The 26,740-nt window shown below is 34.0% G+C and overlaps 4 protein-coding genes across 6 annotated transcripts in view; 3 read left to right on the top strand and 1 right to left on the bottom strand.

Annotated features, from left to right (window-relative positions):
• Positions 1-3,555, bottom strand: part of PAA1 (P-type ATP-ase 1) — a 35,501-nt gene extending 31,946 nt beyond the window's left edge. The window contains exons 1-3 of one of the 2 annotated variants that reach the window (XR_002539971.2): positions 2,916-3,555; positions 1,942-1,995; positions 1,054-1,207 (exon numbers count right to left, since the gene is read on the bottom strand). Coding sequence is in view for 1 of the 2 variants with exons in the window: in XM_022044110.2 (XP_021899802.2) it covers positions 1,054-1,207; positions 1,942-1,995; positions 2,916-3,440 (733 nt within the window). In the remaining variant the exon portion in view is untranslated. The remainder of the gene's footprint in view (positions 1-1,053; positions 1,208-1,941; positions 1,996-2,915) is intronic. The other variant, XM_022044110.2, reaches the window with a different exon arrangement.
• A 1,069-nt stretch (positions 3,556-4,624) lies between these two features.
• LOC110816078 (Protein kinase superfamily protein) lies at positions 4,625-12,581 on the top strand. Of its 2 annotated transcripts, none has more exons than XM_022044106.2 (16): positions 4,625-4,981; positions 5,677-6,072; positions 6,154-6,218; positions 7,786-8,157; positions 8,316-8,382; positions 8,462-8,524; positions 9,172-9,235; positions 9,319-9,412; positions 9,486-9,569; positions 9,661-9,750; positions 10,087-10,114; positions 10,264-10,785; positions 11,137-11,198; positions 11,747-11,856; positions 11,933-12,020; positions 12,107-12,581. In XM_022044106.2, the coding sequence occupies exons 2-16, from the start codon at positions 5,739-5,741 to the stop codon at positions 12,416-12,418; spliced, it is 2,355 nt and encodes a 784-aa protein (XP_021899798.1). In that variant the 5' UTR covers positions 4,625-4,981; positions 5,677-5,738; the 3' UTR covers positions 12,419-12,581. The 2 variants fall into 2 exon arrangements, with proteins under 2 accessions (XP_021899798.1, XP_088079375.1); XM_088223249.1 differs by lacking the exon at positions 4,625-4,981 and adding an exon at positions 5,003-5,171.
• An 8,704-nt stretch (positions 12,582-21,285) lies between these two features.
• On the top strand, positions 21,286-24,564 carry LOC148253255 (disease resistance family protein / LRR family protein). The gene has a single exon (XM_088206581.1). The coding sequence runs from the start codon at positions 21,629-21,631 to the stop codon at positions 24,515-24,517; it is 2,889 nt and encodes a 962-aa protein (XP_088062707.1). The 5' UTR covers positions 21,286-21,628; the 3' UTR covers positions 24,518-24,564.
• Positions 24,565-25,064: 500 nt separating this feature from the next.
• Positions 25,065-26,621, top strand: LOC110816194 (guanine nucleotide-binding protein subunit gamma 2). Its single transcript, XM_022044267.2, has 4 exons — positions 25,065-25,384; positions 25,470-25,522; positions 25,622-25,666; positions 26,257-26,621. The coding sequence occupies exons 1-4, from the start codon at positions 25,211-25,213 to the stop codon at positions 26,348-26,350; spliced, it is 366 nt and encodes a 121-aa protein (XP_021899959.2). The 5' UTR covers positions 25,065-25,210; the 3' UTR covers positions 26,351-26,621.
• Positions 26,622-26,740: the final 119 nt, after the last annotated feature.

The raw sequence follows: 26,740 nt of genomic DNA, 5'->3' as shown, positions 1-26,740 counted from the left end.
TTTAATAGAAAACAAAATAACTGCGATAGTTCTTTTCATCTACCAAAGTGGTAATTTCAATCCAAAACAGCCTAAATGCTTACAGATCCTCAATCACCAAAGTGAAGCCAATTACTAGACAACTATATGAGTAGATGCAACAATGGCAATATGCATTACAAATGAAAAACAGAAAGGAGTGGATTGAGTACCCAAACAAGGAGCAACACAAAAAAGAATGCAGCAGATCAAAGTAAAGGACTCCCGAATAACAAGCCTAGGTGCTTCATTATTCAGCAATAAGATCCAAAGAATGATTCTTACAACAAAAACCAAGTCAAGCAGTGGAAGGAAGAGACCTAAGGAAACTCCCTCCTTGAGCTCACTCTCTAATATTCATCAAATATATTCCCACACAGCACAACAATAAACCATCAACAATTTGTCCATGACATGTCAAAGTAGTAGAATTTCAGTGTGCAGCAATCTAACTGTATTAAAATTCACTGCAAATATGACATAGGTTCAGATGCTTAGAACCCTGTAAGTACTATTGACATTTTCATTCGGAAAATAAAAGAGAAAAAGAAGAAAAAGAAAATGAGAATCTTTGTAAACAGTGTTTCCCTTGTAATAAGGCTGAGTGCATGGAGTTCATCTTGAGGAATTGCAGGCTTGGAATGGTGAATCACAGCGAAGAAAAAAAAACCACAAGAACCATGACCCTGATTCCTATGCCTATTCTTTTGGCTGATTTGGCATGAGTATTACAGAGTGTTTAAAGGGAGATCTTCTCCTTTATTAAGATTAGAGACCTTTGCCTCCAAACTCTTACTATTTTGTTTAAACAGTGATCCTCTCTACATTAAAGAGGAATCGAGAGGCCACATACAAATTTTGACTAACAAATTCTTGGAATAATTCTTTTCTAAATGGATGGTGCCTGTGAAATTCCAAAAGTGTTGCCTTTACATTAAGCAAACGGTATATACACCTGATGAAATTTCCAATTAAGCAGACAACTGGATCAAGAACCAAAGTATATTAGTGTACCAATATCCACAGAGCGCTTACCACGAAGGCTAGATTTAAAACCACAAGTCGTCAAATGCTTTGCAAGTGCCTCTCCTAATTGCTGTTGCCAGTTTGGTACAACTTTAGCTTCAGATACAGGCCACACTATTGCTGTTTCTGTTGTGAGATTGACGCTAGCAGATGAAACTTGCGGCTGCCATATAAATAATACAATCAGGAGTATAGTTCTATACTAGAAAAAGAAACAGTTCACACAGAACAAATAATGCATTGACAATTTTGAAAAGAATGGCTTTTCTTTGGGTTGTGCTGCATGTGGTTGAAATTCCATAAATGAAAAACGCCAGTGTCCTATCATTGATGCAACAAGTTGCAATAAAAAATGAAGATAAAGTTATATTCACCGCAACATTCTGCTCAAAACTTTGCAGTTTTGTTACGTTTTTATCTTCTTTTTTTTCATTATGGCAAGAGTGGGAATTGAACTTTACAAAACATTGCATGTAGTGACTGATGAAGCACCAAAAATTTTAACAAAGATTAGAAAAGACCAAACAAATAATCATAGTTCGGGTGATGGATGGATATCTACCCCTTTTCAAGCTTTTTTGGTATACATGATGAAGGACTGAGGCGTTTGGTAATTGATTCCAATGAATGATAAGATAAACAGGCTATCATACTTTTCACCAGAGTATCAAATATACAGTTCCACAATCAATTAAAATTTCAAAAGACAAAGTACAGTCAGGAAATTGTCAATTGATTCCAGAGTTTTCAGACTCAATATTACATGATGATAAAATATCTAAAAATTCAAAAAATTTCACTGCATTTATATTTTCCTTCATGTTCTATAACATACATTCATTCAACACAAATGACCCAAAAATAAATTATAATTGGCATCAACAGAAAGGTACTCACTTGACTTTCAAGAATTCTCTTCACACTTGCTGCGCATCCCCCACATGTCATTCCCTACATTTTTCAGTAAATTCCCCTTGAGACACAAAAGTAAAAAATGACAATCAAACATGAAAGCTACATAAAATATATAGTAGCAAAGCTAGAATTTTAACTTGAAGAGAAAGTTTTAACTCATAAAATTCGGAAACCCAACTAGTTATACATTCACTAGCAATAAAATTGATTGACACGTCCTTTATTTCTTTAACGATTAGATCATTTACATTATGATCAAGTAAAAATCAGTAAAGAACTAATGCGGAAAGAAAGAAAATGAGAGATTCTTAAGAGAATAAATTATTATTATATTTTATTTGTTTTAGTTTCATAAAAGGAAAAAAGAAAGCAGCCAATAATATTCCATCATAATAGAGAGATAAGATAGACTCTGAAATAAATAATCAAGGATAAAATAGAAAATTTTCTTTTAAAATTTTAAAGTAGTCTCCTTTCTCCTCATTTTTCTCCATTCAAAATTTTTAGAAGGAAGAATGTCCATCATTCTTCCATTTTTTTTATTAATTACTTTTTTTTCAAATAAATTACCATTAATTACTATTTCTATATAAATAATTGAATGAACGCAACCATGTCTAGATTTCCTTTTTCCTCCACTTCCCTCTTTCCAATAAACGTACTAAAGTAGCAGCTGAATAAAACATTCTCGCAGAGATGGATAAAAGAAATTAAGTTCAGCACAGAAAATTATTTTTGAAAAAAAGGTTAGGAAAAAACATAAAACATATGCAGAAACTAAACTCAATAACTAATAGCCAATGGCAAACAAACTTATAGAAGGAAAGATATTGAGCGGTTTAAGTATTCCTCATTTTGGTTAAAATTACATGTGCAAGCATAGACAATCAGAGATACAGTATGAACAAATTTCAAATTAACATACATGGTATACAAAGAGCGAGAGAATAACATACACCAACATCAAGGATAATGACATCCGGCGGCAATGTAGAGGCCCCTTGACCCGCCGCAGTGCTCAATCCCGAATTAGAATCTCCACCGTCACATCCGTCGCCTCCGCCTCCTCCTCCGCTTTTTCCATCAAACCCCCCACCGCCTCCACCTGTTGCTGTTCCGAACAACTTCGTGGAGTTCGATATGCGCTCCAAACAACGACGCGTTTCGGGAACCGCCGCAAATAATCCCCTGAGTGACGGTGAAGGAAGAAATGGATTGACCGATGAATTCGGTCTGCTAAGGCAGTTCGTGTACAAGTACCTAACCTGGCGAGCGACGAGTTGGCTCGGAAGGTCTGAACGAACCAGAAGAGGAGGGAATTTGGCGGATAAATGGCGGTTTAAGGCTTTAGATATGGTGAAAAGTCTCAGCGCTCTCCCTGTTGCTGGTATTGTTATTGTTGTTGTTGCCGTTAATGCGGAAAACGAGGACTCCATTGAAGATGAATAAGACAATGGATTCAAGAAGCTAATTTCCTGCATACAAAATTCAGCACTTCTGCAATCTATATCTCTATCTATTTCCAGAGGATCTAATTGCAAAAGAATGAAGACGAAGCATGTGGAAGTTATCTGACTGGTGCAGCACGTGCTCGCCGCTAGTAATTAATATTTAAATTGAATTACTCATTTTCCCTCTGTTCATTTTCTTCTATTTACCTCTCTCCTGTCAACCTTCTCACGTTTAACTCCTTTTTCAAATAAAATTATATATTTTAAAATAATCAATTTATATAATCTAACAATTATTTAAATTAATCAATAATTATAAATTTATAAAATTTTTCATATTTTCATTAAACTGCATAATTAAATAAAATTTACCCATATTTTAAGTGTTATTGTAATTAATTTACATAAAATATTTATAAAATCATATAACTTAAATTAGGCAAATCATAAAGTTAAAATTTTTCTTATTCGCATACTCATTTTACTTGAATTATATTTATACTGTACATTATAATTAAATTTTGAGCCATTGGCGGCCGGCCATGTAGCTCCTTCATTTGGTGCCACCCTTGCTATTTCATAATTTTTCTAATTATAAACATTTTCTATTTTCCATTGCATGTAAAATATTTAAAATAATTTAAATGTTTTAAGATGACAATCAATCATCTTTTTTCCTACCCTGTTTGAACATTGCAAAATGAAATTGGGATTTTTGATTAAAATAATATATTTAATTTTTAATCAATTATAATTATTTTAATTAAAAAAATTATCAGCTAAATAATATTAATTTTCGATGATTTCAATAGACTACTGAATTTAATTTAACGTATGATATAAATATATTAATAAAATAAATTATTAATTTTATCGAATCAAATATTATATATTATATATTTATAAAATAATAAATTTTACATTATTAATAAAAATTAAATTTATAATATTTAAATAAAATATAATAGTAGATAACTAATCATTAACAAAGCTAAATTTTGAATTATTTACTGTCATTATCAAAATTTTATTATTATTTATATAATACTTTTTTTTTTCAAATACCACAAATTTTTCTTACAAATATATAATTTTTTTAACCAAATAAACTTTCAACAAACTACACTGAGCCCATAATATGTATGTTTTGTGGGCCCTCGTCAGACGCTTTTTCAATCACGTGTAAAACCATCGATGATCTTCATCTCCGTCCATCCGTAGGCGGCAAAATCCAAATCTTAGCTTTAAAAAATTCCGCCCTTTGCCAATTTCCCTCCAATTTCAACCAGGGGAAAAACCAAAAGAAAACGAAATCACATCTCAAGCGACATCTACTGCTTCACCCGCCTCAGCCGCTGTCGGCTGTAGCTATTTCCGATTCCTTCTCTTTCCACCTGTTTCCGCTCACTGGTTTGCAGATCCGTCGCTAAACAAGCGCTTCACATGCTGCTACTTAGGTGTACAAGGACTTGACTAGTACAAGTTCTGTTCAGCAAGTCCGTGGAGATCATCATTTTTGTCATTCGTGCTTATAACGACACAGAGGTACCAAAGGCCTTGCTGTGAATAAGGTAATCCATGGAATCTGCGGGTTGTGAATCTGAATTCACAATTTACTGATGGAGATGGGGCGTGTTTTGTTTTATCGCAGATTTCTCACTCGTATAATCTGTAGACAAAATCCTTTATTTCTTAGCGTCCCTCATGTGTCGTCCATTTTGGCCTAGCATTATTCATCTTTCTGCAACCTGGATTTATTAGGTGATTGGGCTCGCTGTTATTTTTTCTTAAGGGATATTGCATCAGGTTTAACTGCTAAATGCTAAATTTTAAATGTATTATCTCGTATTTGATCTCTTGAGAAACTTGACAATGAGTTGATATGAAGGTTTTCAAGGAACATCATTGGACGAATTGGTTGAAGAATAGCATATTTTATTTTTTAGTTTTCTGGCGTAGCCTTTGGCCGAATTTATGTATGTCATTTTCACGCGACCACTAAGATTTGGGTGCGGTCAGTTTAAGTAAGCCTGATTAATTATCAAGCACTTCAGGGAGGATGCTTGCATTTTTCCGTCCAATCTTAGTTTCCAGAAGTTTTTTTCTTTTTAATCAGACAATTTCCAGAAGTTTTACGTCGCATTTATGTTAGTTTTTTTTATGCTGTCTAGTCCAACTGTAAATTAGATTTTTGGGGAACTTATTGTCTTGTTTTTTTATTTTTTGACGACATGGAAGTTCACTGAGGTTGCTACTTCCTCTACAGATTCTGCCTCCTTTTTCCTGAATACAAGTATCTCAAATTTCTGATTTTTCTTACTCTCTTCCATGGAAATCTCATCTGCCCTCTCTGTGGTACATTCCATCTCCCCATGTACAACCGCTGAGTGGCAACAACATGCTTGGTATATTGCCTTTCTCCTCCTCTCCAAGGGCGGTCCGATGTCACTTTCCGAGCTTGCATCTCGATGCACTCTCTTCCAAGCTTCTCCCTCGGTTGTTGGGTTTCTCTGCTCAATTCCTAACTCGCCAATTTCTCTCACAAGCGATAACCTATCAGCTACACTTTCTTGGGGTTCTCTTGCATGTGCAAGGCAGGTTAAGGATTTCATAAATTGGAGTGCCAGGAAGCGCAAACGAGTTCCTTTTAGTTTGATAAATGGTACTACGAATAATTGCTTTAGTCCGTTTACTTCTAAATATTAATTTTATTCTATCCATTTAATCGTGGTTTTTATTCCAGAAAATGAGGAGCGTGGGCAACCGAAAATGCCATTATCAAAAAGGATTCGAATTGATTGGACAAAGGTACTCTTTTCAGTCTGATTCTAGAGTTTTTGTTGGAATAGTTTAGTGCAGTTATAGTTATTAGTTGCAAATACGATACAGCAAGAGATTTTCTTTTCATGTTTAATATTGGAAATTGGTATGTAATTGACCAACAAAAGTTAATTGTATGATGTGGGAAGTAAAAAAGAAACTAGTTTTTATTCTTCTGGGAATCTTGTTAGATTCTTATTTGATTTTTGGTTATGAACGATGCTGACGTTAAAAATGGTTTATGTTACTGTACAGTATCCTTGTGGATTTATTTTTTTAAAGAAACTCAAACTTATCCCAAGATTGTGAGAGTAGTTGTCTGCCTGAAGTTTAAAATGCTTGGATTTTAAATTCACTGGAGGCAGTGGTAAATTTTTGTAGAAGATGGATGCATCAGTTCTTGACTTTTATTTTAACTTGAAAGAAAATGAACTGTATTTCCCAGAATAATACAGTGAAGGATCATTAAAGTAGTTGTCCGCCTGGACTTTGAAATGCTTGGTTTTTGAATTCACATGAGGCATTGGTCAACTTTAGAAGCAGATGGATGCATCTTGTTCTTGTTTTTTATTTTTGCTTGAAAGAAGTCACACTGTATTTCCCGGTATAAAATGCCAACATCTTGTTTTTAATTCAGCAAAAGGTGGCAAAACATTTGTCTTAGTTACAGAAAGTTAATGTAAAAAATTTGGTTTCAACTGAAATCTCTGAACTTCGGAAATTATTTGTAAATAATTCTCATTCTAAAAATACTTGGACATGCCTTTATGCATTTATTACTATTTATTGTTATATTTTTATCCATTTTTTTATGGTTCTTATTGCTTAGTCTTTAAGTATTTTCTTTATGGTTGCTCTATCTGTCTTCATGAGAAGCAATTTCTCGTCCATCTCTATCTTTCTTATTCATAGGCTAGAATATTGTGTGATTGCCCTTAATTTCATTAACTTGGCTTTAGTTGTTAGAGGCACAGTGGTAGATGACATAAGGATGGTTTATGAGCTGAGAAGTCTAGGAAGAAGGTTTTCTCCCTTGTTCCTTTGGACATTATTTTGTTGTTGGGAAGGAATGGAATAGAATAATTTTCAGGGCACATGCTCTCTTGATGATGGAACTGAAGATTATTGGTTTAGGACATATTTTCTCTATGGTTGTTCTCTCCTTGGTGAATAAGATCTAAGGAAGCTCATTGGTATCTTGACTTTTTTCTTAATGTGTAATCGAGGGCATCACTTGGTACCTTGTTTAAATGTTCTTGTTTTTCTCAGAAGATTAAAGATCTCTTTGGTCTTGCTTTAATGATCTCTCTCTCTCAAAATTTTCTAAGCAAAAGAATTCTGGTGTCAAATTCCCTTTGTCAAGGATTTTCTTTGGGGCACATATTCACAAAGCACAAGGTTATCAATTTTTGAGATTGCTGCTTCACACTAAGAGTTATATTATGCTGCTTAATCAAATTTTATATTTTTTCTCTATTTGGAGGGATGTGTTATCCTCCCTGTTCGTTCTCTCTGTTAATACTATTTTATTTTTGATAAATTTAATACTATGCAGATGGCCCATCATTTAACTGGTAACATCATCAAGGGCATGAATGCACAGCCCAGTAACTTGTTAAGTCCATTGATGCTGAATGACTCCTTGTATGTTGGATCAATTACTAGACAGTTGCCCCAGCCCTCAGTTGAAACAAATGCAACGGATCAGGATGTGGTGGCTTCACAAGTGCAAGATACATGCAAGTTTTCCTTAGTGCAAGATACCTGCAAGTCTCCAGGGAATAAGGAAGTTGTTAATAAACCCCAACAAAAGCAGCTAAGCAAAATAGATAAAATGTCAACCAAAATAACTCAAAAATCAAGACAAAATCCTAAGAACATACAGAGTAAAGAAACAAAGAGAGTCCTTAATTCTATTTCATCCAAGGTGAGATCTATCTTGCAACTTTGTTGCTTATAATAATGTGGGATGTAAATTCCTTAGTATTTTGTTATTGTGTTGTCTTAAAACTTAGCTGATTCAGTAGGCGTAAGCATTTAACTCTCTTTTAATTATTGCCTATGTCAATGATGGTTGCTTTACAGGATTCTGCAAGGCAAAGTGTATTCCCAAATTTTGAAGCTTATACTGTAGAAGAAGAAGAAGGTTCAGGTAATAAAACTTCGATATTTGTTCTTGCCTTGTAATTTATTATGGGTTCATTTATGGCCTTATAAATTTCAATTGGCAGGTGGTTATGGCACTGTCTATAGAGCAAGGAGGAAAAGTGATGGAAATACAGTTGCCATTAAATGTAAGGAAGACATGATCTTACGTGATTAATATTGCTTTTCTTGGGCATCTCTGTACTAAGGAGTTGTTGATATCATATATACTATATGTTTCGAATTTAGTATATATACAGAGTATAAATCTAAGAATTATTTATTTTACTTCTCACAATAGCTATATCCTAATTAGCTGTATGGCATCAATAACTGTTTAATACGTATCAGAATCCATGACTATACTAGCTGATGTGTGAATCTGCAACTCTATGACTCCAAGAACTCTTGGAGGCTGTTAAGATGATGCTTAGGGATAAATATCTTACCAGAATCATGTGAGTTGCCAAGATTTTGTTGGAGCAGAAACCTGAACATTTTATTTTTATGAGAAACAGTAGTCTGTCTGCCATCTTTGTCAGAGCATGCAAGATCAAAGACTGAAGAAGAATCACTGATTTATGTGAAAGAGGGTGTGAGCTACTTTATTTGATTTTCTTGGTATATAGATAACTTCATCAATTTTCAATGCATTAGACATTTTAGACTTCATAGGATGTCAGTGTGCTAGATGAGAATCTGGAATTGGGTTCTTTCCTGTTTCAAAATTTATTTCTGAAGAGAGTGGGCTCAGTTGAACTCTTATGTTTTATGATCCCTGTTTATGTCTCTGCAGGCCCTCATGCAAATGCACATAAGCATCATGTTACTAATGAGCTAAGGATGCTCGAGCGTTTTGGGTAAGGGGATTTTAAGACTTCAATTTTATGTTTGAAGGAAAGAAACTTTAGTATGAATTACAAGCCATTTTCTTTCAATCCAGGGGCAAAAGCTTTGTAATAAAGTACGAAGGGTGTTTTAAGAGTGGAAATTCTGATTGCTTTGTCCTAGAGCATGTAGAGCATGATAGACCTGAGGTAATTATTATATTATTCAATGGGCATGCTTTTGGTTTCGTCTGTTTAATGTTACCTTCACTTGAACTTTCAGGTACTGAAGAAAGAAATAGATGTTTTTCAGTTACAGTGGTATGGTTATTGCATGTTCAGAGCTCTAGCAAGTCTTCATAAACAGGTTCGTACTTTTGGTATTATGTACCATGCAGATCTGCAATTTTTCCTTTGATGGGAATAAATGATCCAGCCAATTATTTGTAAACCTGCAGGGTACTGTCCATAGAGATGTCAAGCCTGGCAACTTCCTATTCTCTCGGAAGACTGGCAAAGGCTATCTTATAGACTTCAATCTTGCGGTGGTTAGTCATACCTTCCTAGTCATAATTTTTTCTTTCACTTTTTCCCTTGGAGATGTAGGGGAAAGAAGCAAGTGGCAAGATGTTTGGGGCTCATTTGAGCTAGTTCAGAGTGGTCCTTAAGAAATGAGCATGTGTAGACTAGGATAATTCCTACGAGTGCAACTGGAACTTGCTAAGGGAAAGCCTAAATCTGGAGATTTACTATGTCGAGTATCACCTTATGATGGCCACTCCTTGGAATTTTATGCTTCTTATTTGGTTCTAGTTCTGTTTTCCCTCCTTTCATTCTGTTTTCACTAGACTCATATGGTTAGTATTCTGTTGTTCTCTTAACAGGATCTGCATCAGAAGTATAGGATTACTTGTAAGTTTCTTTTCCTCCAGTTTTTACATACCATAATACTTCCATGTCTGCGCTCTCTGCTCGGCCGCTCAATGTGGAAAACAATATTTCTTTTTGAGAAACTGTTGGAAAACAATAATTGATAGAGCTTTTTTTTTCCCTTGTTGCAGACAAATCAAAGCTAGGATTTGGTTTAGGCTCTGATCATACTCATAACAATGCCAAATCCATGGTTCCTACTAGTAGCAAGAAGTTCACAACTTCTAAATCAATAAATGTCAATCATGATGGAAACAAAGGTTCTGCATCAAATTTGACATTGAAGAACTTGAAGAAAAGGGCTACAGGGGAAACAAGGGTACATACCGACTTGAGCAGATGGAATAAATTCAATAGCCAAGGGGCAGACGGCTCAGGTGTAACCTCAGCAAAGGATGTGACAAGCACAAAGACTCCTTCTGCAGAAAGGCTTAGAGAACCTTTTCCATGCCAAGGAAGAAAGGAGCTGATAAATCTTTTGCAAGAAGTGATGACTACTCAAGATCGTGAAGTATTTCATGTTTCAGCTCCCATGAGAAAGCGGATTGCTGCATCTTGTGAGAAAATGGATAAAGATTTTCTCTATATTACTCCCATGCCTCTGCATTCAAGCAGTCTGGCTGTAGCTGGAGCTGGTTTTATAAAGGGTAAAGGTATGCTTTTGTGTAGTGAGTTAGGAAACTTAGGTTGCATTTGTTTCTTAAAACATTTTCTAGTTTTGAATTTATAAAAAAATAAAAATAAAAACAATAACAGAAAACATGTTTGCTAGTTAAAGAAAACTGTTTCTGTAATAAAAATCATGACAATAATTTAAATATTTTTTTTAGTTTTCTAATGTTTTCTGTTTCATTTTTAGGAAATATTTTTCTGTTCTACCAACCAAACAGTTTCTGTTCCATTTTTACTTTTTAAAGGAAATAGAATAAGTAATTGTTTTCAAGAACCAAGACTAGTATTTCATAACTACACTTTCAAAGATTAACCCCTTTTGTCTTTCCTAGGGGATGGAAAGTCAAAGAAAGAGGGCCCTTGTGCTGGAACCAAAGGATTCCGGGCACCAGAGGTAATGGTTTGTAATTAGTTCTATTCAAGCTTTTAAACAGATGCATTCCTATCCCCCTTCTTATCTTTCCCTAATACTGCCCTGACTTTGAGGAGCATAAAAATTGCAGAGCGTAGACCTGAAATTTTTGGAGAAACTATTACATGATTATAACAAGGGTTATGTTTTATCTTTTTGAGTAATTTTATCATATAGCAGTTAGATTTGAGTATGATCTGTGACAATCTTAAAGAGGCATTGGGTTGCATCTAGCACACTGATGCATCAATTGGTTTAAGCTATGGATATTATGGTAAAAGGAACAAATATTATTAATTTAAAAATAAAGGATTTTTTATATATGATAATGCATTAAGTATTGCTTTTATTAGTCCTTGGAGGATCTGTGGTTGTAAGGAAAAAGGCTGTACAAAAAATGTTCAAAAACAGGGGAAATTTTATGTATGAAATTCCAACTTTGCCACTCGCTCCTATCATACTTGAATCTTCTTTGGAGATTTCACTTTTCAGCAAAAGTACTAGAGCCTGATGTTGAGTTTGTTGTGTAGGTTTGCTTAAGATCTTCCTATCAAGGCCCCAAGATTGATATATGGTCTGCTGGGGTTACCTTACTCTATTTGATAATTGGGAGAACACCTTTCGTTGGCGATCCAGAACAGTAACAACCTTTTAACTTTTCTATTACTTTTATCCTTGTACTTCAAAAGTTGCAATAATGTCACTATTTCTAGCAGGAATCTGAAAGATATTGCAAAGTTAAGAGGCAGTGAAGATCTATGGGAAGTAGCTAAATTGCATAACCGTGAATCCTTGTTTCCCGTGGTATTTGCATTCATTACCTGTGATTTAGTGAAAACAAGAATTTGTTGAACATGTCCTAAACTAGAGAAACTACCATTCTCTTGCAGGAACTTTATGACACACAATTTCTACCATCAATGGACCTAAAACAGTGGTGCCAAATCAACACAAAGAGACGAGATATCCTTGAGACAATACCAAGATCATTCTTTGATCTTCTGGACAAGTGCCTAACTGTGAACCCAAGATTGAGGATCAGTGCAGAGGATGCCCTGAAGCATGATTTCTTTACTCCATTGCGTGAGAGTCTGAGAAGAAAGCAAAGGCTTGTCAGGCAGAGTCATAGATCGGATTCTAGGAATAGCCATCCGTTGCTGGAAGAAACTGTTGCTAGACCATCAAAATCCCTCATCAGCTAGCTTGATTGGATGTGCCTATGGAGGATGTCAACTTTCACTTGTCTTTCATCTGTAAGTTCTGATGACAGTTCCAAAGTAGGCTGTAAAGATATCACATTTGTTCTTCGTATAAAGAATTTTAACACATGTAATTGTATCAACTATATGAATGAAACTTAACCAACCTCATGGTGTTCTGTTTTATATCCTAGGTGATAGATTGATCACTAATGTGTGAGATAATGCAGGTATGGTAGGACACAAAGCTGTAAGAATTAAATAACTTTACCTTATCCAAAGCTACAACAAAGAATTTGAAACATCAATAACTTTAGGCTATTGTTGTAACACCCTGAAAAATCGAACGGTTAAAAATTAATTTTGGGATCTAATGGCTCAAAGTTACCTAGAACCCCATAAAAAAAACCTAGCCTTCACTTGACTAGAGAAGTGAAGAGAGAGAGAGAGAAAGAGCAATGGCGAAAGGAAACGACGGAGCTAAAGAGCCCTTCTAAATCTCGTGACCATCAGTGTGATGAAAGGTGATTATTTATTTTCTCATTCCCATATCGAAATCGAAAACATGTATATCCCTTTTAGATTTGGTTTTGCAACAATACAATGTTGTTGTGTGTGTGCTTGTGCGGCTCAAGAAGACAAATATCAGCGTTGCAAATCAATTTCCATCAATATAATCCGAGAAGGGTAAAATTCATCTAACCGTTTAATCTAATTGTGATTTAGCTCAAACTAATCATGTAAAATGATTTGTTGAATGATTAATCTCGAAAGATAAGTACAAAATGATTTAAAGTTCATTACATTAAAAATGAAATACACACTGTGAATGCAAATAACCTGAGATCTATAAGGTAGTCATGATGACAATAGATAATCTAGGGTTTAGGAGTTGATAATGGAGAAGAAGATGTAGATCTAGTGGGCCAAAAACTAGACATGGCAATGGGCCTTATCCATGGCGTAAACAGGTCATAACCCATTAAACAGAGAGATGACCCAATAAGCAAAATCTTAAAATTAGACAGGCATGATCCAAGGGCCAAGAGATCTAACCTTAATAATAAACCAAGTACACTTAGAATATATTAAACTTCCTGAACTACTAATCAACCTAATGGATGAGTTAAAGTGAAGGAAAAATGAAAAAAAAAGCACCAAATACCATAAGAATTTATATACAATTCAATAAACCTTACAGATGGAGTAGGGAACCCAAAGTGAGTAAGGAATGAGTAAGTTTAAGGAAAAATAAGGAAACATACACGAATAAAATTAAAATAAAGTTATCAAGAAATGACAGCTAATTTGAAAAAGGAAAATAAAATTGTAAAGAAAACTATAATATTGTGAATTAATGAAGAGAATAAAGAAAAAGGGAGAAAGTAAGAAATAATAGATCGAAATAATATCAAAAGAAAAGTTAGATAAGCTGTGAAAATTAACTTGAATAAAAAGACATAGATGAGAAGTATAGAATAATTGCTATATGATGTGTTTGATTTAGTATACTGTTAAATCAATTATCATAGAGGGAGCGGCACGTGGGTGACTAAATTTTCGGTCAAGGTGAGTTTGATGATCCTTTCACGGGGGACACATGTTTTTATTGATGGTGATTAGTAAATAAACTAAAACTATTAATTTATTTTTAATTAGATAAAAATAGAAATGGATAAAAATAAAAATAATTAAAATAATAATATTATTATTATTATAAGATCACCCTTGATCATTACTCCCCTTTCCTTTAGAGGACTCCAACTCCTGTTGGATCTTAAAATTTGATATTGGGAAACATTGATTCTCCCATTTCTCTAGTGAACCATTTTGATGCATCAGGTTTTTATCCTTTCTTTTTAACACGAAATGCTTCTCGTGTTCCCTTACGGGTTTCTGTAATATTCCTTTCAAGAATAGTTGATGTGACAAGGATAGAGAACATAATTTCTTTAAAGAGAGAATCAATCAAGAGAGAAGACTTCTTTCTAAATCATATAATATCTTAAAGAAAGAGAAAATCAAATATCATTCTTTAAAGAACTAAATCTCACGATTTAGAAAAGATATGGGTTGCCTCCTTGCTCTTTTAATGGCCAACCTTAATTATTCATATTTACTTTCTGTAATTCCTCCATAATTAATCAAAATATTCTCATTTAAAAAGAGAATATACTATCTAGTCTATTATAGTTAAAATCTTCTTAATTTTTATTATTTTCTTATTCAAGACGATATTTAATTTTTATTATAATTTCTTCCATTAATTTAGGAGATTTATTTACTTGTAATGTACATGGTCTACTCTATAAATAGGTTTTCAATTTACAATTGTAAGGAATCAAGTTTGAGAATAATAAAACTATAAAGTTTTAGTTTTCAACTAGTTAGGTTTCTTCAACCTTCTTGTTGAATGAGAATTGATTCAACTTATCAAATTAAATTCTTATGGAGTTTTATCAATTTTCTTTCGAATTGATTTTTAACTTATCAAGTTCCTACTTGTAACGTTTTTAATCAATTCAAACTATCCCAATTAATTTAATTGACATTCACGTGTTGAATGTAGGTCAAGTATAGAGAATTTATTGGGAGTTTTATGATTCTGAATACTAATATTATATGCAAAAATTTTTATCACGTTAGTTGATCTTAGGTTCTGCATCAATAATATCTTCCAGTAACGAGGTCTCATTGTCGATGTGAAAATCCTCCACTGAAGGTATAACTTCTTTAGGTTCATCATCCAACATAGAGGGTTCGAAAAGTCTTAGATTTTTGACATTGACCACATAGTATATTTCTATGTAACTAGGTAACTCTAGTTGACATGCATTATCACCAGTCTTTTTAAGGATCTTAAAAGGACCATAATGAATAGGCTTCAACTTCTTGCCTTCTCATTTTAACCTTTCCTTTTTCAAATGTAGCCATACTAAGTCTCCTACTTAGAATTCGTCTTTTACTCTATGTTGATCATGTCTAGCTTTATATTTTTGTTGAGCTTTCTGCAACTACTTTTCTACTTCACCATGAACCCGTCGAATACATTCTAAGAACTTTTGAATCTTCTCTGAACTGTTCTTATCCTGCATTTCTTTTGATATTGACTCAAGTGTAAACTCAATATGAAATGGGCTTTGTGGTAAGTAGCCAAGACAAACTTCAAATGGTGACCTATTAGTTGAGCTATGAATAGCTCATTTAAATACAAATTGTAGATATAGTAAGCTCTCATCCTAAGTTTTAGGATATCGAGCATTATAACCTCGTAGAAGATGTACGATGGTCCGGTTGACAACTTCAGTTTGACCATCAGTTTGTGGATGAAAAGTTGTACTTCTGTTCAATTTCATATCCATCATAGACAACAATGATCTCTAGAAGCTTCCAAGAAAATGACTATCACGATTTGAAACAATAGAGGTTGGTAGTCCAAAATGTGTCCAGACATGTCTAAAGAAAAGTTTCGATGTTTCTTCTCCCGTGATGGTCTTCTTGCATGGTATTAATATTATTATCTTGAAAAATCTATCTACTATTACATATAGGTAGTTATATCCCTGTTTAGTAGTTGGTAGACCTCCCATAAAATCCATAGATATATTTTCTCATAATCTACTTGGAACTGGTAATGGTGTGTAAAGTCGAATCTTTTTATTTGATAGCTTTGAAGTGCTATATAGCAAACACATTTTAACAAATTGTGTTACATCTTGTTGCATCCAGGGCCAATAGACATAACGTTGAAGATTTTATACAGTCTTGTTTACTCCAAAGTGTCCTGCTACTTTTGAAGTATGAGTTTTTCACATCCATTGTATACGATTTACTTTTCTTGGAACAAATAGTTGTGATCCTTTATAGAGTAATCCATCTTACAATGTAAACTCTGATGGTTTCTCCATTTTCACCATAGTCACAATATCAGAAAATTTTAGATCATAGTCATATATGTTGACATATTCTTCATGTACACTTAGTTGAATCTCCATCACAACAGACAAGCAAAGTATTGTTATCGGCGGTTGAGATAACATGTCAAGCAATTTATTTTGAACCCCCTATTTGTACTTGATTACCAAGTTAAATTATTGAAGGTAGGTCATCTATTTCATGTGAAGAATTTGTTGTAACTTCGACTGTGTTTGAAGGTATTGAAGGGGTCGATGATTAGTGTAAACTACCATTTTTTTACCCAAAAGATACACACGCTAATGTTTTATGGCTTGGTGTAGGACAAACAACTCTTTATCATACATCAGATAGTTCTTTTGAGACCCTTGAAAAAATTCAGAGTAACAAGTAATAAGTCTTCTTTCTTGCATTAGAACAGCACCCATCGCATATTCAGATGCATCAGCCTCAAGTTCAAAATGCTTTTGTAGATTTGGTAGAACTAAAACAGGCGTCTCACATATCTTTTTTTTCAAAAGATGAAATGTGTCATCATGTTTCTAGTCTATTCGAATCGTCGATTTGTCTTTATTAGTTCATGTAAGGAAGAAACTATCATAAAAAAAGTTTGAATAAATTTTCTAATATATTGACAAGTACCCATAAAACTTCGAACTTCAGTAACATTTGTTGGTCGATGCCACTCTTTAATAGCCTTCACTTTTCCTGGGTTGATTTGCAATTCACCATTACCCACAACAAATCCAAGGTATAATAATGATCTCTGCCTAAACTCACACTTCTTCTTATTTAAGCAGAGTTCGTATTTTTATAATAATTCGAATATCTTTCTCAAATGATCTAGGTGTTCCTCTCAAATACGGCTATAGATGAAAATGTCATCAAGATACACAATGACAAATTGATCAATAAAAGGTCGCAAGACATCATTCATCAACTATATAAATGTAGCAGGAGCATTACAAAGTTCAAATGACATGACTAGCCACTCAAATAAACCCTGATTTGTCTTAAAAGCCGTCTTCCAAGAATCTTTTTCTCGGATTCGTACTTGATAGTAACCAAATTTTAAATCCAACTTTGTGAAACAATAGACATGTTTCAATTGATCTAGAATATCATCTATTCTCGGAAGAAGGTATCGATTCTTTGCTGTTATTTTGTTCAAGGTACAGTAGTTCATACACATACGCCAACCACCATCATTTTTAGGAACAAGAACCACTAGTGATCCACAAGGTGAATTGTTTGGTTTATAAGACCACTCTCAAACAAATCAGACACTTACTTCTTTATTTCTTCATTCTCTATTATAGAATATCGATACATGCTTAAATTCGGAAGCGATGAATATGAGATGAGTTGAATCTCGTGTTCCACTTCCCGCTTTGATGGTAAACCTTGTTCTTCAGAGAACAGGTCAAGGGATTCTCCGCACAATTATGTTAACTCCTTTTTCTCCTTTATTTGAGATGACCTAGCAATAGCCACATGAGTTGGATTAATGATTGTCGCCGTGCATCCCTCATCTTTAGAAAGTCGTATAAATAGTAACACAAACTTCTTGGACAAGTTAATCATCCACTTGGCTTGACATGTAGTGAGTAAATCAACAGTTTGTTTCATCTTTTCATCAGAAAAGAAATATTTCCTTTGTTCTTTAGTAAATTGAATTCTTTGAGCTCCGCGATAATAAATGGCATCTCGATTCTCTAAATAAAGACTTCCAAGTAGTACCTGGCATATATCAAAAGGGACAACATCACATGTAATTTCATCGATAAACTGATTAGTCATATCAAACTAAAAGGTACATTGTCGATTAACTTGAAGCCCCACATCTTTAAAAATCCAACCTAATGGGTCTGACTTAGGGTGAAGGATCGTGGACAATACTAACTTTTGTACTAGTTGCTCATAAATTAGATTTCTTTGGCTTACATTATCCGCCACGACAATAATCACCTCTTATTTTACTTAGATTTTTAGGAAAAACAACTCTTCTAGTTCATCATGCTTAGTAAGTGACTCTGAATCCAGAACTTTTGGCGTTGCCGTTAGAGATAAATTTGGATATGCTCTTTGAACCTTATCAACTACTATAGGTTCATTATCACAAGTTGTTGTTGCCACGATTTTACCCTTTGGTCTTTTCTTTAGGTGCAACTCTGGGTACAACTTCTAACATTTCTCCTTTGTATGACCATCGGTATTACAATAATCACAATACATTCTAGCATTTAGTGTTGATGATGAGGACGATAAAACTAATGTAGCCTTCTTAAAATGTTTCTATTTTGATGAGCCTGATCCTAAGCCTTCAAAGAATTTTTCGTTACGATTATTTTTTTTCCTGATGGTCATAGCGATCATACTTATGCTAGATACGTCGTTTGGTTTGTAAAGGGAGATCTCATTACTTATACGTGGCAATAGTCCTGAGATGTATTTCATGAATATCTCAGGTGAATCCATTAAAACTCTTAACGCTACAGCTAGACGTCTAAACTTAGTGGTATATTCTTGCATTGATTGGTCTCACTTTTGGCGTAGGTTGTGTCATCACTTCCACCGATCTTCTTAATAGCCTATTGGATAAAAAAAAATTTCTGATTAGATCCAAAAAATTATCACAAGAAATTTCTTCACCCTCATGTGTTTGTATATATGAATTCCACCATGCTAAAGCATAACTTGTCAGTTTTAGTCTTGCCAATGAGACCTTGTCTTCACTACTATACCTATATAAGGTAAAGTAAGTCTCCAGCTGATTGATCTAAGAATCTAACTTTTCAGCATCAACTGAACCGTCATATGATGAAATGTTTATTTTTGCCTCTACCTTAAAAGGGCTTGGCAGCCTCTCATCTTCCTCTTTTTGAGGATATTGATTTTTTTTCCTTTTTTCTTAAACTCGAATCGAGACTTTTAATTGTTTCCGTGGAGTTTTTGTCAGAATCATCACGTGATTGATCCTTCATCCAAGACATAACTTTTGTCATATGTTTAGACAGACTAGCGATTTGTTTGACTAAATTGACTACAATAAAATCTTGTGCTATTATAATAGACTCAACACTTATGGTTCTTCTTGAAGGTCTTCGGTGAACGTTGAGAATAGAAAATAGTTCTCTGATCTTCTTGTAACCACTTTGAGTCTTAACCATATACAGGTAGGATTAAAATACTCTGATACCAATCTAATCCATATGAGAGTGATAGAACTCGACAACTCTCAAACAGATGTTAATAAAAAATTGAGAGAAAGTTTACCTTTGAAGAAGATAAAATAACTTTCATTCTTCTCTGCTTAATTCTTACAATGAAATCTTCTTATATAGTTTTGAAGAGGTTATAAAAGTAGTAAAGAAACTAAAATAAATAAATTCTAAAAATAACATATAAATTATTATCATCTCATATTTTTATTAAATAAATTAAAATCATTAATCTATTTTTAATTAGATAAAAATAGAAAATAATATTATTATTATTATTATTATAAGATCACCATTGATCATTTATGTCTTACAGAACAGGAAATCCAAGAACAAATTCAAGATTAGGTAGGACGATGACGGGACTCCAAAGCATATGGGAATTATCATATCTACAGTTAGGGCGAACTCAGTTTTTCTAGTCCTAAAATATTATCTCGTTCAGTGAGTAAAATGTTCTTCTATAAAACTATTTTTAAGTTCTGTATTTTGTTAAATGTCGAGAATTAAATATTCATTTATAGTGATGATACATTTCTCCTGAAAAAACGAATCTTTACAATTATAGTAAGAAATTCAGAAACTTAGTAAAATTTATGTACGTAATTAGTTTACTTGAAAGTAACGTAAAGATATTAAAAATAAAAATTTTGCTTCACATAAATTTGAAATGAAATTAAAATAGTACATTATTTTAGTTTCATTGAAATTTTATGTGGTCAAACTTTTATTGGTTTAAATTAAATATCTAAATTATTTTAATCTCGTAACAAATTTGTATTATCCTGTTTATTATATATCTACACCATTTATAACTAATCAAAAAAAAAATACAAATATATGTCATTTGTAAAAAAATCTATGCCATAAATTGGCTTAATTTATTTGGCCTGGAAATTATGGTGAGAAAATGACAAGCACTTCCAGTAATATCTTAGAAAACTCTGTAATTAAAAACTATATTGAAATCAAAACTGTCATATTATAATTATGTTCGCTGTCACGATTTCACCGTCTAATACATAATTAAAATTACATTAAAGTGAATATTTATTGACTATCAAAACTAAAATTGTTAAATGCAAAACTCTACTGAAATTATAATTTGTGTACGGTAGAATACAATACTATTAATGGCAACGATTTAACTTTTTATTTTGTTTTTTTTTTTTCTAATTTGGGCAATATGTTTATTATGACATTTATTTTCTTTTGATTTATTATTAGTTTTTTTTTTAAAAAAAGAACAACGATTATATTATACTTAATTTATTAGTTCTGCACACTTAAATTAATTTCTAGTGCCTAACAAATGTAAGAAAACTCGGTACTTCCTCGTCACCAAAGTAATACAACTTTTGTCGTATATAATTATTTCCAAAAAAAAAAACAAAAAATTAGACCTAAAGAATTTATACAGGCATCTTGGGCTCATCTCATCCATATTTTTATTACCTATTTTGATGGATATATTTGTAGATATTTCACAAATATATATATATATATATATATATAGTTATTGTTCATGTCAGAAGTGTATGTGGGGTTTGAAGTATTAATTGTTGACCATTAATATTAAAAACTATGCTAACATGGAATTTTCATGCAATGCAATATGCGTTACCGTTTCACTTTGTTTTGGAAGCATTTGATGGCATCACAATTTTCTTTAAAAATCTAATTTGAACTTCTTTCTCAAAAAAACAAAAAACCAAGACTGTATGAGTTGTTGACTTGGGGCTTAAGAGGACGATTGAGCAGGACCTTTGTGGCTCTTACCTGTCTTCTTACACCAATCATTTATTTTTCGACAGCTTTTTGTTGACCGCAAAAATCAATATCCCTTCCATCTTCAAGATACATAATCTTTGCTTTGTTTTTCTTTTTGTATAATTTGATCTTTAAGATAATAGTTATCGGATGTTTTACTAGCAATTATAGGATTAAGTTAGAAATAAAATGTAAAATATACTTATTCTAAATTATCCAAAAATTGTCTGAAGAATTCAGAAATCCTGAAAAGCTTAGAAAGAGTTGACAATGGTGCATATGAGAGTTTATCTGCTTGATTTCAGAAATGGGGGTGCGCCTGAATCTTCTCTTCAAACTTATCTCTCCCTTGGTAGTCTGCTTGCTTTTCTTGTGTTCAGCTGATGCTCTCCAATGCATTGAGACAGAAAGAGAAGCACTTATAGCTTTCAAGCAAGGTTTGACTGATCCTTCAAAAAGACTTTCTTCATGGGTTGGTGAAGAGTGTTGCAATTGGGCAGGCATTATATGTGATAATCGGACGGCTCATGTCACCAGTATCAACCTCAGTAATCCACTCCGCTCTAGAGACACAGTCTTTATTGAAGATTTTGATGGAAAGTCTTGTTTGGGGGGTAACATAAGTTCTTCTTTGCTTCAGTTGGAGTTCTTGAATTACTTGGACTTAAGCTTGAATTATTTCAGAGGCATCCCAATTCCTCCCTTCTTTGGTATGCTCAAAAATTTGAGGTATCTGAATCTTGCTTCGGCTTCGTTTGCCGGAGAGATTCCACCTCAACTGGGAAATTTGACACGCTTGCAGTACTTAGATCTTAATGCTTACTCTGATGTGCAGTTGACAGCCAAGTCCCTGCACTGGCTATCAGGTCTCTCCTCTCTGGACTATCTTAACTTGGGATCTGTAATGCTTTACAACACATCCAGAGATTGGTTGCAGACAATTAATAAGCTTCCTTCTCTGTTGGAGTTACATTTACCCGGCTGCGATATTGAAGACAGCGACCTTGATCTTGCTTTGGTGAATTTCACTTCTCTCCGCATCCTCAATATGTCAACCAATTTCTTCAGAACTTCATTCCCAACTTGGGTGGCTAATCTTACCAGTCTTGAGATACTTGATCTAAGCTTAAATGAGCTCACTGCTCCTATTCCCGGGAGTTTTTGCAACTTACAGATTTTGGATCTTTCAGGTAATGAATTCAACATAACCCTTCATGAGTTTTTGGGTGCATTCAATGGTTGCCCAACAAACAGACTAGTGTCATTGGATCTAAGATTTACCAAGATGGGTGGGGAATTGCCTCAAGAATTGGGACTACTGACGAATTTGCAAAAGCTTGATCTGTCAGCCAATTTCTTTTGGGGTTCCATCCCCACATCTATTGGAAATCTGTTATCCTTGAAAACATTGGACCTGTCTGAGAATGAGATGAACGGGACAATCCCCGAAAGCCTCGGCCAACTGTTCGAGTTAGTCGAGTTGAATCTGGAGCTAAACAAATGGAGCGGTACTCTGACAGAAACTCATTTGAAAAACCTCACTAGATTGGAAAGTATAAAACTTGAGAACACAGACTCAACCTTGTCCCTTGTGTTCAATGTGACCTATGATTGGTTCCCACCCTTCATGCTCAAATCTGTTCACATTGAGAACTGTATGGTTGGCCCTGCTTTTGCAGCATGGCTTCAGAGTCAAGACTTGCTCACTTTTGTTGTCCTTAAAAATACAGGAATCTCTGACATGATCCCAACAGAATGGTTTGCTACGGTGGCTTCTCAAGCTACCTATTTGGATCTATCCGAGAATCAAATCAGGGGAGAGCTACCACACCACTTAGTGTCTCCTAATTTAACTTTGATAGATCTGAGTTCAAATCGGTTTGAAGGTCCAGTTCCTGTTTGGTCCACAAATGCCAACTTGTTAGATCTTCGGGATAATCTATTCTCGGGGTCTATACCTGAAAATCTTGGTGAGCTAATGCCCAGTTTATTAGAACTAGACCTTTCAGGGAACCTCCTCAATGGTAGTATCCCAACATCCATTTGCCAAATGATGAATTTATCAGTTCTTTCCCTTAGAGGTAACAGATTTTCTGGGCAGCTTCCTGATTGCTGGAATAATTTGCAAAAGTTGTGGGCTCTAGATGCATCAAACAATAACATATCGGGGGAAATTCCAGAATCGATGGGTAACTTAAGATCCATCCATGCACTGCTGTTGAGCAACAATGATCTTCAGGGGGAAATTCCCACTGTTCTGCGAACTTGTTCAGCATTAATGATCTTGGATCTTGGAGGCAATAGGTTATCCGGCAATGTGCCAGCATGGATGGGAGAAAGTCTTTCATCACTTCTTATTCTACTCCTTGGATCGAACTTCCTCACTGGGAATATTCCTCCGGAATTGTGCAGTCTTGCTTATATTCATTTTCTTGATCTTTCCCACAATAACATATCAGGTAATATTCCCAGTTGTATAAATGAGTTGCAGGCCTTGGCTAACGGCAGCTATGACATATTCCATGATGTTCAAAGACGATTTGGGATTTCCTACGATGGACATGTGGTAGTGAGGACAAAAGGAAGGGAGCTAGAGTATAGCCGAACCGTTGTGTTTGTCAATGGCATGGACCTTTCAGGAAATCATCTTTCAGGAGAAATCCCAGATAAAATTTCAACTCTTTATTTTCTGGGAATCTTGAACTTATCAAGGAATGATTTGAGTGGAAGTATCCCGAAACATATTGGAAACATAAGATGGTTGGAAACTCTTGATTTGTCACACAACCATCTCTCAGGACCAATTCCTCAGTCTCTGTCCTCTCTCACTTCCTTAGCTCACTTGAATTTATCTTACAACAATCTGACAGGGAGGATTCCATCAGGTAGTCAGCTCCAAACACTAAAGGACTCGTCAATTTACATGGTTAATCCACTGCTCTGTGGTGTTCCTCTCCTCACAAAGTGTCCAGGAGACAGAACTAGTACTTCTTCAAAGCCAACAGTCAGTGTTGAAGAAGAAAAAGAGGAAGTAGACAGTCATGATAAGCTATGGTTCTATGTGAGCGTGATTGTGGGATTTGTGGTGGGATTTTGGGGCTTTTGTGGCCCTTTACTGGTAAAGAGTTCATGGAGATATGCCTACTTTAAGTTTCTGGATAACACAAATCAGAGAATATCAGTCATGATCAGTTAATTAAAGGCTGATCACTCCCAGAAAATAATATTATTATTTTAAACTCATGTTCAGTTCTTCATTTGTGAAATGTAGAACTTCAGCTGATGTATACTGATTCATTTGTCAGATATAGAATGTAGCAGGTTGTGCAACAAAACACTTCCTTGTCATGGATTAACTCATTAGTATAAAAAATTAAATGAGCATGAATTTCTGCTTGCAAATCAGGAATCGGAATAAACAAAAACAAGAGAAAAAAGAGTGATGCAGGAACATTGTGATATTGGATTAGGAGAAAGGGAATCCATTCCTTATCTGGTTCCCCACCAACCATAGCTAGCCAATTAGCCACCCTATTCTTCCTCTTTTGTTTTTAAATCAAAATCCAATGAATCCAAATGCCTTGTTCCCTATGCTACCTCACTGTATATTTCTGACCATTCCTCTCATTTGTTTATTAGAAAAAACCCACTTTCTATTATTATGATTATGATTTGATTATTATTACCAAATAATTATTTAATTATTCTTTGGTTGGTCCACTCTCCACTCTTTATAAATAATGGGGTATGCAAACCTGTCCTACATTATTCTATGTTTCTTTCTTCTTTCACCTTCTATGCCTTGTTTTTTGATGTTCTCTGAGATAGTATAAATAAAAGCAAAAGAAAGGTGATAGCTTGAGTAGGATACCGGCAATCTGCATCAACTATGGAATCAAACTCAACACAGCGCAAAGAAGCAGCAGGACGAGAAGCCAATGGATCAACCCAACAAGGGTCTTCTTCTCCTTTTCCCCAGAAAGCAGATCCTCTTGCTTTCTATGGGAACCATCGGTTGGCAGCTGCCGTCGCCCATCTTCACAACCAAATTAACATTGCCAAGGTCGATCCTATTCCCATCTCTTTTGACATGTACATATATATATATATATATGTTAGTATTCTTACGTAGAGAATCTGTGATTCAGGAGGAGCTGGAAGAACTTGAGACAGTGGGTGAATCTTCCTTGGTTTGCAAAGAGTAAAGAAGAAAATTTTCTTATTGATTAATTCACAATATGTAAGATGATTAATGGGTTAAAACGTAAATATAATATCGATTCTCTTTTTTCATTTTCAGGCTCGTGGAAAGCGTTGAGTGCATTCCTGACCCACTGCTTCCAGAGTATGAAAACATAACCTTTACCATTATTTCATGATTATTTTTTTAACTAAATTTCAGTTTAATTCTTTTATGGTTTGAGTTTTTTTTTAATTTGAGGTTTTTTTATTGACAATTCAGTGGGTCCTAGTTTAAATATTAATCCAATTTACTGTCTTATAATCATAAAAAAAGTAAAAAAAAAAAAAAAAAAAAACTTAACAATACATTCATCGATAAATTGATTAACTAATTTAATTAATATTTAAATAACAAAATATTGGATTATTAAATGAAAAATTAGAAATTTCTTAAATTGAAAATTTCAAACCAATGTGTGATGTTGAATTTTTTTTATTTATGTTGAGCAAGAAAAGAAAAAACAAAAACAAAAAAGGTAGGAGAGCCTACCCACATTCTAACAACACTCTATTTTGTCAAGATATCAATATAAAATTATATGATGAAACCATATATATTCATGTATATATACACACACACACGCCCACATATTTTTACTTGGTCGTCGAGTTGAAATCCAAATATGTGAATATTATAAAATTAACTTCTAAATGATGAGAAGGAAATAGATACATTGTATTTTAATGTTGCAGGAGTAAAGGTCCAGTAGATGCAAGCTGGGATCGGTGGTTCCGGGGAGCCCACGACTACAGCTCTCGCACTCGGACTCACAAGCGATGGCTTTAAATAGTTTGACCCACTCAAGTCTTTTTCAATTCAAACCTTTTTCCTCACATACACAGCGTGCTTAGTTGGCGACTTGGCTTTCTTGGTCGGTACCAAACAATTTTGGTTGGTTTTGTTTTATTGTGTTTTGGTCCGAGTGGTTGGTCAATTATATCATTCCATATCTCAGTTTCAAGCCTTTTTAAAATATTATTTTACAGGAATTTTATTTTATACATGCACAGCATTAGAAAGAAACATGAGATGCAATATGAAGTTTCTACTTATCTTATTATTTCTTTTCCCATAAAACCCAACATTTAATTTGGAAAATAATATATTGTTTCATGGTACCATCAAGATATTTAAAACTGAAGGGAAATATTAAGCATACCTAATTGTTCCCAATCC

This window comes from Carica papaya, chromosome 6, assembly GCF_054855325.1.
Source record: "Carica papaya isolate Zhongbai chromosome 6, ASM5485532v1, whole genome shotgun sequence".
Taxonomy (NCBI): Eukaryota; Viridiplantae; Streptophyta; class Magnoliopsida; order Brassicales; family Caricaceae; genus Carica; species Carica papaya.
This window is presented reverse-complemented; position numbering and strand designations above follow the sequence as displayed.